The sequence below is a fragment of the Dendropsophus ebraccatus genome, chromosome 15 (genome assembly GCF_027789765.1).
Source record: "Dendropsophus ebraccatus isolate aDenEbr1 chromosome 15, aDenEbr1.pat, whole genome shotgun sequence".
NCBI classification, from domain to species: Eukaryota; Metazoa; Chordata; class Amphibia; order Anura; family Hylidae; genus Dendropsophus; species Dendropsophus ebraccatus.
The window spans coordinates 41,730,678-41,742,893 of NC_091468.1; the positions used below are offsets into that span (position 1 = coordinate 41,730,678).

The window sequence follows — 12,216 nt, forward strand, 5'->3', positions numbered from 1 at the left end:
CTATCTATCTATCTATCTATCTATCTATCTATCTATCTATCTATTTGTCTATTATCTATCTATCTATCTTCTATCTATCTATCTATCTATCTATCTATCTATCTATCTATCTATCGTTATACCTATGGGGCTTCTCTAATTGGAATCGTTGCCTGACATGCTGTGCCTTCCCTTCAGCTCATTAGAGGCTTTTTATAGGGGAGGATGCTAATTTACAAGGGGGAGCCCATAGTAAACAATCTGCCCTATAAAACTGCAGTAAAAGAGTCGATTGTCCTACAGTTTGTGAGATAGTTTTACGACTTGGAGACATATTATAAGAATCAGATGCTGTGATAGAAGCCAGAAGGTCTTGGGTTTGGACACTGCTATCATTTCTGAAACAATTGGAAGCCCTAAACCAACAGGGCTAACAATCCCAAACTACAAGTATAGTACAGTGTATAAGGATATTAGTGCACTTCTATGCAATAAAGCAGGCTGACTCCCAGAAACAGGTGTATGGGCAGGCATCAGGTCAGCAGCTTCAGGATGGGTCTCATGGTGGAGATACTGTATGAGTTAGGGGAATAAAATCTGATAACTGATTAGCAGATGCAATTCAGTTTGATATGTTGTCTGGAAATAATGATGCTATGTGCTAAGGTTAGGTATATGCAGTACAGGTTATATAATATAAAGACATAGGGGGACATTTACTAAGGAGCCTAATGTGTGTGACTATTCTAATGGGGATTGGTGTGTATTTTGTTCCTATATCTTGTGACTGATTTATTAAAATGTAGCCCTGCCACAGTGAATGTATCTAAGGAAAAAGTCACAAAAAAGTATCAGAAAAAGTTGCAAAAATTGCACAAGCATATTCACCCGGTACTGACCAGACGTTGGCCTGCGCCTGTTTGCGCGACATTTTAAAAAGTCGCAAATTATAAATTAGGCGCTAATCCTGGATTATACAAATTTTTGGGGTCAATACTCAAAACAGGCAGATTCAAAAAAAGTCGCATATAAAAATATTCGCCCGTCAAAAGCTGGTTCATAAATAGAAGTCAGATCAGAAATGGGCGAAAAAGACAATTATTCACCTAAAAATAGGCGTAAAACCCTCGATACATTTCCCCCATAATGTTATACAGAGAGAAATTCAGCCACAGGTAGTCATACAGAATAAATAATAATAATAATAATAATAATAATAATAATAATAATAATAATAATAATAATAATATATCTATGTTACTTTGTGTGGTGAACATTGTTTGTTTGTGTATGTGGTGCATGTACAGTCTGTACATTATTTTTTTTTTTTAATATGAGAGCTAGTTTACCTACTTGCAATGGAAACATGTGCACTGTTATAGTATAGTATACTTACTATTATACTTGCAATAGGAAATTGTTTGGATTCTTTATTACTAACCATGTTGCTTATCCATGAACAACATGAACCAATTCCAAAAAGAATCCTGAATACAGATTGTTTTGATATTCTTGATGTGTGTGTCACACAATGAATATCTGACCACCAGATATATGTAGCGCTTGATAGATAAATTGTTTCCATTTATCAAAACAGGATTACAATGATAATAAATGAATCTGTTATAGTTGCTGCCAGCTATAATAATTGTTTCATATATATGTTTGTATGATTGTTTATATGTGTCTCAATGTGTTTCTGTTCGTATTTGTATGTGTATGTGTCTATGTGTGTGTATAAATGTGTGTGTCAGTAATGGTGCTGTAACGTAATTATTTATAGGGTACAGCAATAGTAAAAAAAAATCAAGCTGTAACAGAATAACAATAATGTAACAATAATATAAGGATAATATTATTCTTTGGAACAATACCTCAATAGGTTGCCAGATTCCAATGCTGATAATAAGTAACAACAACATTTTTTGAGGTGAAAATACAACCGCATTTTAATAATTACAGCAGTTAGTATTGATATTGCTTTTTGTTTACAGTCACAATTATCAAAATACGGATGTATTTTCGCCTCAGAATAACAGACGTCCAAAAATATGGGCTTATTCTTGACGGCATGCTTATAGATGGACCTACCATGACACTATTTTTCTCAGATGAGTGTATACAGTACTAAATTTTTTTGCAGACTCCATCTGATGCCAATGTGCAGCGATTTCTACCACTTCTTTACTGACCCGTTGTTCTTTATCTTTTATTTTTTTCGATGAAGTTAACAGATGACATTTTATAAAACTATGTCCATGGTTGTGTTATTTCATTTCTTTATAAGGCTATGTTCACACAACGTTAAAAATAGAGAAAAGGCAGCTGATTTTGATATTTAAAAAAACGTCCCTTTTTGCCGCGATTTAACTGACTGCAATGGCAATGCTGAAGTCAATGGGAAGGCTATGTTCCCATGATGTTCATACACACTGTCAAAATGATGGCCGATTTTCTTGGATGGCCGTCATATAATAGTAAATAATGCCCATTATTTGCCATAGACTGACGTCCATCCAATAAAGATAGCCGTCATTTTAACAGTGTGTAAACATAGCCTCATTCTCACACAGGAAATAAGCCGCAGAGGTGTCTGGTAGTAAATTATACCCCTCTCTCTTCTGAGAAAACATTGAAGGATCATAGCGGGGAAAGGCGACCATCTTGTAATATTGTCGGTTCACAGTCATTATTTGCAGCCGTCAGTATAACGAGGGATTTTTCCCTGTTAGGTTATGTTCACACAACGTCAAAAATAGAGAAAAGGCGGCCTATTTCGCTATTTAAAAAAACATCAGTTATTGCCGCGATTTAACTGACTGCAATGGCAATGCATTGAATTCAATGAGAAGACGGAGCTGAAAAAACATTGTGTGAACATAGCCTTAGGAGGGGTCGGGAGGAAAACTGGTGGATGAAAAAGTCTTTGGCCAACAATTACTTAAAATGTATGGTCAGCTTCAGACCAGTTATAGAGCATGAATTTAGCCTGAGGCTATATTCACACACCATAAAATAATGGTAAAATATTATGGCAGTAATTTTGAGGTACAGTACAAATACAACCAAAATTGGAATAGGATTTGATGTCAATGGGAAATTGTCCGGCAGTGCAAACACGGCACAGAATAACCGCCCTATGTGATTTTGCAAAATACAGCAGTTTTTTATTCATTTGTTCACAAATTGCTTCATTATCACTCAAAATTAGTCATATTTAGCTTTTATATTACTGTGAGTGAACATAACCTAAACCTGTTCCAAACTATGGCCTTGCTTTATCTTAAATCTCTACCAATTGCCTTCAATTTGCTTAATCCAAATTTTTAAATAGATATCAATAATAAGAATAATAGATAATAATACTTGTATAATCCAATGTATGGGCATGCTGTATCTGGCCTAATGAATCAGCACCTATTTTATCTGTATTAGTTTTGGGTTTTCATGTATTTCGTCTACTTTTTAGGCCAAGTTCACAAAAAAAAATACGTTTGTAAAATAACAAAAAAGCTATGTTCCCAATTAGGAAAAATATTGGGGAAGACGGCCATCTTGCATCACGGATGGCTGCTAATAATGATCCGCCTTCTGCTGATATTATTACAAAGTGGGAACATAGCCATTATGTGCTACAATAAAGTCTATTGAAAAAAAAATGTCAGTCTGTGCACACAGTGTAAAAACAGATTTTTTTTTCAATGTGTGCACAGATGTCTGTTTCTCCATAGACTTCAATGTAGCACATTAGTAGATAAAGAAAACAGTTGTATTTTTTCCTCAAATTTTCCAGCTGTATTTTATTGTCTGTGAACCTCACCTCATAGTTGAACATTGTAATTAAAATGCAGGGTTTATTACGGCATATCCTTACAGTTGTTAGGTAAAGAAAACAGTCGTATTTTCTTCTCTTATTTTACGTCTGTATTTTATTGTGTGTGATTAATGTGTGTGATTAATATGCAAGGTTTTTACTGTATATCCTCACATTTAGGCTTTATTCACACGTCAGTAAATTCTTGCTGACTGAAATTTGTGTCCGCATTTTGGCATTCCGCAATCTGCTAAAAGCCATCTGTAATGCACATCCATAGCATCCGTGTTTTTTTGCTGACACCCAAAAATTGTACAGTGTTTTCAACTAGTTGTGCTTTTTTGCGTTTTTTTTTTGTGTTGTTTGCATTTTCTTGTGGACAGTTTGTGGATTGTGGAGACTCCAATAGATTTCTATGGGGAAGTGTGCTGCAATGGCAGTCCGCACATTTCCTTTTTTTTTTGCGGAATGCAATAAGAAGGCAAAAAATGTGGACGTGTGAATAAACCTATTGAGAGCAATGTAATCTATAATTGCCAACAATTGCAGATCCGCACATACGGACACTTTTTGCGGACGTGTGATTGAGGCCTTAGGCTAACGTTACACTGCGAATCAGAAAGGATACATTAAGTGATACAGTGCCACTTAATGCAGCCGCGACATTGATTTATGCCATAGCTGCAGGTGGTCTTGTGACTGTTGCTTTCTCATTTATTTCAATAGGAGGGTTGTGTTACTTGTTTTGTGCTTGAAGTGCATAACTTTCCCCACCTCATGCAAAGAACTTCATGCACAGACAGGAATAATAATAATAATAATAATAATAATAATAATAATACAAAATTGTGATAAATTAGCATCAAAGCCTCCTCAGAGGTGCTTGCACTACTGGGCACTAGTAGAAATTACACAGCAAGGACACATTTTCTTATCTTACATGTCTTGCTGGACTACATGACAGTATTTGTTGTGTTTTCTCTACATGGTATGATCCATTTTCATAAATGTCAAGTGATGTAACATGGCCTAATCTGGTGTTCTTGATACTTTTGCTCTAAAACAATATGGATCGTATAATACTATTAGTGGCCAACCAAAGTTAAACAGGCCTAAAACAATATGAATACCATATTACTATTGATGGGGCCAACCAAGGTTAAATAGGCCTTAAACAATATGGTGGAGTGGAGTCAACAATTTTGAAGGTGAACAGATATTAGGGTAACATATTTTGGTCTCCACCTCAGTTAATTAATATTTATTTAAATAAACAAACAAACAAACTGTATAATATGTACTGATTTCCATTTTACCTCTATTAATATAAGAACACTTTGCAGTGTGTAGCCCATTGGAATAATCTTTGGTGACTATTTAGTTTGTGTTCCCACTAGCATTAATATTGCCTGACAGTTTCCTCTGCCTCTCAGGAGCCTGGGTGATCAGAGCACCGGTCCAATGAGGATACGGACCGGGCTCTTGGACAGCATAAAACAGAGCTGAGGCTGAGTCCCATCGCTGGCTATTTAGATTAACTCCTGGTCCCAGCTTCCATTTCTATTCCTGCGAACCCCTCTCCTAATCCCTCTGTTTGACTCAACTTGTTATCTGACCTTCTGCCATACAATGGACGCTGTTAAACTGCTGTCCGCCAGGCTGCATCCAGGACGTTCCTGCAGCTGATACATCTGTATAGGCTGCAGAAACTTTCTTTTTTTAACATTGACTTGTGGGCACCGTTGGGTGTGTCCACAAATAAATTAACCATTCACTTCAATGTAATGTGCGGCCGCCGCACATTACATTGTGTGAACAGCTATTATTTCCAGATTCCAATCACTGAACAGCATCCAGAAATAATAGGCAGGTGCATGACTTTAACGCCCGTGTTAAAGCACGGGCGTCAACATAATCGTATGTGAGCACATTGCATTGACTTCAATGCAATGCTGCCCCTGCAGTAAAGAACGGATGCTGATTCCATTGCAATGAGCGTCCGTTCTTTACTGAAAAAGGACGACGTGTGAACATTGATATGGGTGTTCCCTTCCCATAAACCCTTCTTTCTCCCTTCCCTATCTCTATAGCACCCCATTTCTATATATAAGATTTCTCTTTTTTACCCAATGAATAAGATGCAAACTATCATGCTGTTTCTTGCTAAAATAAAAAGTTTCATACAAACTGACAGTAACCGTAAGACACTGTGGGATAATATACATCCTATAGGTTTAAATTTTTTTTAAAAAGCGCTGTTTATTAGGAATGTAACATATTCTTTATGGGCATCGGTTATATCTATATGTTAGATTAAACCAATTCTTTCTATCTGTTTGCAGTTATGAACAGAAAGCAGAACAGCCCCATCATTAAGCACCAAGATGCCTTAAGCAGTGTACATGGAATTTCAATACCTGCTTCATCAACTTAACAAACTGTGGCATGGAAGACTCTTGTTTGACTTGATTTTGGTTAGAGAGACTTACCCTCTGCCTCAAGCTAAACTTATGGCAAGATGGTTGACTGTGGGACATGTCCACACAGTCACTGACTAAAGGTTTTTCCCGAGAGGATTAACAAAAGCAAGACAAGGTGAGGATCGATTTGGATGTTGGATGAGCTGTTTACTTTGGAAAAATGAGTCTATCGCTGAAAGCTCTTTCCTTCTCCCTATTATGTGCTGTCCACTCTCTCTTCCCGTACGGCCCATGGTATTCCCCTCTTGCCAACAACATTTAATGTCTACTAGAGTTTACAATGTGAACTGGTAACAAGATATTGTTTCTCTTTTGGCCGGTACTAGACACTGATATTTAAATTCATATTAGGGGGATATTTTTTATTTTTTTTCCCAAATGGTTGGAATAAATTGTATGATGTGAAGCAACCTTTGTGAGTGTATTGTATATCCTAGATTGTAAATGTACAAATTAAATAACAGCATTTTATTTTATATTTTTATAACTATAATTATCAGAAATAAATGGACCAAGAATTCCTGTAAAGCTTTTATGGTGTTTTGTTTCCTAAAGTGTCAAATTATTCATTTTTATAACTAATACAACTTTGCCGATTGTCTATTGGTTTCCAGCATACAGTACGTCGAAACGAATTGTCTAGTTTAGGAGAGTAAAAGAAACAAACAATACTGCTCATGCATGCATCGGTGGAAGACTAGCTAAACATTACTAAACATTAGCTGCTTTGAAAAACAGACCTACGAGATCATAAAAAATTAAATTATGGACATGACTGGCTAACTGATGTTCAGAATGAGCGCTGTTCGAATAAATAAAAAAGAGCCTATTAATCAGTTTTATTTCTTTATAAAAACTCAGTGGTAACAATAATTTACAGATATTATTAGATTTTTATTTATTAAAAAATAAATGTAATAGTCTAAACATTAACATTAAAATGTATCAGTTCATCTTCTTACTTAGCCAATAGTCTTTCTTTGTGTAGCTGCATAAAAACAAATAAAAGTAAATAAAAGTAAACATACGCCTTTGAAATATAAAAATGTCGTCTATGTGTTTAAACCATATTGTAGAATCAAGTTGTTATAATTCTCATAAACTACTTGTTTATGAAGACATTTTAAATAAAATAAATAAATAAGAAAAAAATATATAACAGATGTATGGGTGAGGCTATGTTCCCAAAACATTTTTTTACGTGAAACAATGCCCGTCTTTTGATAAAGACGGATGTTTTAAATGATCATGATCATATCAAAAGACGGACGTTCTTCACGTAAATAAATCGTTGTGTGTACATAGCCTGAATGAGGACATGGCCTCCCATTGCCCATTTTATTTACTATAAATTACTCCAGAAATTGGCATAAATTATAGCAGAATAGCTGAAACATCTTTATGTGCGTGTGGAGTGGAGATAAGCAAATTTACAGTAAGTTTGGGTGTGCACAAATCGTAATGCTCTACATTTGAATTTGGGAAGATAGATTGAGCCCTGGGGCTGGAAAACATGGCTACAGCCATAGGAGATTTCTCCAGCCACTAGAAGTCAAAGGCAGAGCATTTGGGTTTGTGCAAACCTGAAATTACTGGAAGTTTTCTCTTTTTAGTGTGAAGGGTAGACAGTCGCAGTCAAAATTATTGAGAGTCTTCCATTTCTTATTAAATTTGCCTTTACCTTTTGTCTTTATACACATACCATTTTTTAACCCAATTTTGCGCCATGAATGGCTGAAAACACTGATCAAAAGCAAAAAAAAAACGGTTTTCATGGACATGAAATGCCAGTCTTAAATTCCCCTCTACAATACAGTATACAGTATTAACTCAAAATTATGTAGCTTCTTTCATAAGAATTTTGGGAACATTGCAGAATGTGTTTTCTATATCAGGCTCTAGTCACACACTGCCTTTTTATGGCCGTCATTTTGAGTCCAAATCACAGCCGTTACCTTATAATCATGACCAGAAGTGTAAAAATAATGGCTGACATTATGAAATAACATAAATGATGGCTGTCCTAAAACGTGGTTGTCATAAAGGCCAAAAAAAAGGCAGTTTGGGAACATAGCCTTATTCTGCACATTGTAGTCAGAAACTCTTAAGCCTGGTTCACACTGACTAAGGCTACATATGTTTATATATTGCAAGAAATGGACAGTTTTAAATTAAAAAAGCAGCTGTAAAAATAGGTGCAAAAATTTGCCTTTTTAAATTTAATATGTGCTAAAGTAAAATCTAGGGAAAAGCGTCAGTCAGTGCATGTATTGTTTAAAAAGAAACATAATTCTATTCTATAAAAATTTGTGGCCAATAGTAAATAATGGTGTGTGTGTGTGTGTGTGTGTGTGGGGGGGGGGAACTGCTGTAGAATGGGAAAATGGTCAAATATTGCTATATCCAGTTGAATGAGAAATTATAATCAAAATTATTTTTCAGAACATTTTTTTTCAATATAAATATAATATAATGCAGACATAACAACTAGAGATGGGCGAACCTCGAGCCCGATCGTTCGGCATTTGATTAGCGGTGGCTGCTGAACTTGGATAAAGCTCTAAGGTTGTCTGGAAAACATGGATACAGCCAATGACTATATCCATGTTTTCCACATAGCCTTAGGGCTTTATCCAACTTCAGCAGCCACCGCTAATCAAATGCAGAACGATCGGGTTCGGATGGACTTGACCATGCTCGATGGTTGCCCATCTCTAATAACAGCTGAAAAAAAAGGAAATATTTTTAGATGCAGGAATTTTACCCTCCAATGAAAACATCATAAAATGCTATAGACGGCAGTATTTTGAGAATTACTGCCATAAATAAAGAGCATAGTCATTATTTAAAGGAGAAGTCCAGCGACTTATAAAATGCAGCAGCCGGGGCGGGGGGAAATTGATTATCTATGAATTTACCTCCCCCGGCCCCTTCCGGCTGCTGCATTTTAGAAATTGCCTTTAAGGTAGTATTTTTCCCTCCAAATTCCTATTTGAGGTTGTTATCCCCTATCCATAGGATAAGCTGATCACCCAACAATGAATAGAGCGCTCACTGCACCTGTGCAGCCACTGCAGCCTTCGCTCCATTAATTCTCTATGAGACTGCTGAAAGCTTCTGAGTTCAGTACTCAAAAGTGTTTGGCGGCCCCATAGAGAATGAATAGAGCACAGACTGCGATTACGTAACTGATTACAATTACATAATGATTTCTCTGCAGCTGTTATGATATTGTTGTTTTTATGCAGGACACTATGGGGGAGATTTATCAAACTGGTGTAAAGTGGAATTGGCTCAGTTGCCCCTAGCAACCAATCAGATTCGATTCCACCTTTTATTTTTCAAAGAATCTGTGAGGCATGAAAAGTGGAATCTGATTGGTTGCTAGGGGCAACTAAGACAATTCTACTTTACACCAGTTTCATAACTCTCCCCCTATGCGTGAATGCTCATCCTGAATAAATATGAACTGCTGCTCCTTTCTCCTCTACCCACAGATTATTAGCTTTCTGACAATTCTGTGTATGGCTATGTTAACACAATGGGAGAGATTAATCAAACATGGTGTAAAGTGAAACTGGCTCAGTTGCCCCTAGCAACCAATCAGATTCCACCTTTCATTTTCCAAAGAGTCTGTGAGGAATGAAAAGTGGAATCTGATTGGTTGCTAGGGGCAACTGAGCCAGATTCTCTTTACACTATGTTTGATAAATCCCCCCCAATGTTTTTTCAGCTCAGTTTAAAATGACATCCATTATTTTGAGGCTAAAATAACGGACGTCATTTAGGAGCCTGGCCCCCTCTTAGTGCAATGACTGGTGTTTGTACATTATTCTACTTTGGATTTACTAATTTGCCTTAGGGTGGTATTACACGGAACGATTATCGTTCGAAAAATCGTTAAATAGTTCGGATTTGAACGATAATCATTTCGTGTAATAGCAGGCAACGATTAAACGACCAACAAGAAATCGTTGATCGTTTAATAGGATCCGGACCTATTTTTATCGTTTGATCGTTCGCTCATCGTTCGCACATCGTTCGCATATCGTTCGGTGGAATAAGAATTCACAGCTGAAACGTACGCAATAGCGACGACTAAACGACCGCAAGAACGATCATAAATAACGATCATCGTTTCGTGTACTTGGGCGAACGATTTCGGGTCGTTTGCTTTAGCGGTCGTTTAAGATCGTTTATCGTTAATCGTTAGTCGTCGGAAAATTGCTTGGTGTAATAGTACCCTTAGGATGTGTCTTGATTGAAAAGTCCATTGAATTCAATAGTGAAAAAATGGAGAAAACTGTGAAAAAAGAAAAACTGTGTGTGAACAACTAATAAAAAACCTCCGCTGTTTGCAAAAGATGTCCGTAAATAATGATCATGTGCATTATTTTAATGTCCGCAGTAAAAACGGCCGTTATTCAATACATTGTGTGCATTAGATGTCCGTCTTTTCATTGACTTCAATGCATTGCACTGCAGTTAGTTAAATCGCGGCAATAATGGACGTCTTTTTAAATATCAAAATCGTCCGCCTTTTCTCTTTTTTTTTAAGGTGTGAACATAGACTATGTGTGACTACTTCCCCTCCCCCCCCCCCCGACTGATTTGTCTAACTTGTCCCTTTTATGCTATAATCACACAACAGGATTTTAGTGTGACATGACAGCCATATATTCGTGAACATTATTTGCGTCTGTCATTACCAAAAAATGGCTGTTTTTTCACCTAAAAAGACATTGTGTGAACATAGCCTAAGGCTATGTTCACACAATGTCAAAAATAGAGAAAAGGCAGCCGCTTTTGCTATTTGAAAATCATCCGTTAGTGCCACGATTTAACTGACTGCAATACATTGAAGTCAATGAAAAGACGGACGTCCAATGCACACAATATATTGTATAATGGACGTTATCACTGCGGACGTCAAACATGACAATTATTTTCGGACGTCTTTTGCAAACAGTGGACGTTTTTTATTAGTTGTTCACACACTATTTTTCTTTTGTCACCGTTTTCTTTCTCCATTTTTACTATTAAATGCAATGGACATTTCAATTAAGCCACATCCAAAGGCCAATTAGACACCCAAACTAGAATAATGTACCAACAGCCGTCATTGTACTAAGGGAAGTCTAGACAGCTAAATAACGTCCGTTATTTTAGACTCAAAAACGTCCGTCATTTTAAACGGAGCTGGAAAAACGTTGTGTGAACCTAAAGGTGCACATACACGGTCAATATAAATCATGGGGGAGATTTATCAAGCATGGTGTAGAGTGAAACTGGCTCAGTTGCCCCTAGCAACCAATCAGATTCCACCTTTCATTCCTCACAGACTGTTTGGAAAATGAAAGGTGGAATCTGATTGGCTGCTAGGGGCAACTGAGCCAGTTTCACTTTACACCATATTTGATAAATCTCCCCCATGTGCGTGAGCTGTGGAAGACATGGAAAAACAGCCATGTAAACAACTTACAAATCAACTTGATTGTTACAAAAAATACTCCCCAAAACCATGCTGGTTTTCCACTGAAAACTACATGATAACAGCAATGAGTAAATAAGTGAGGTTACTTTTTTTTTTTTTTTTTAGAGCAGATCCACTTGGCAGTTCACATTAAAAAGCAACAGGAGCTTAAAGTGACACTGTCACCCCTGATTTGCATTTTGACTGCTCTCCACAGGTGTAAAGGGTAAATGTTACAGCTTTCATTACTTACATCATGGCGCAAAAAATGACACCTCATACAGCCCCATAGACCAAAGGATAAAAGCGTTATAAGAATGGGAATAGAGCAATTTTAAGGAACATATATCTGTTAACAATGGTTTGAATTTTTTACAGGCCATCAGATACAATGAAAGTTATACATGTTACATATCGTTGTAATCGTAACAACTTGAGGAACATATATAACAAGTAACTCAGTTTTACCC

General features: G+C 36.6%; 1 protein-coding gene across 1 annotated transcript in view; it reads left to right on the plus strand.

The window, feature by feature from the left end:
- The window catches only part of PAX1 (paired box 1), a 13,583-nt gene extending 7,356 nt beyond the window's left edge, over positions 1–6,227 (plus strand). The window contains exon 5 of the mRNA XM_069954562.1: positions 6,136–6,227. Coding sequence (XP_069810663.1) covers positions 6,136–6,227 — 92 coding nt within the window. The remainder of the gene's footprint in view (positions 1–6,135) is intronic.
- The last annotated feature ends 5,989 nt before the right edge of the window (positions 6,228–12,216 follow it).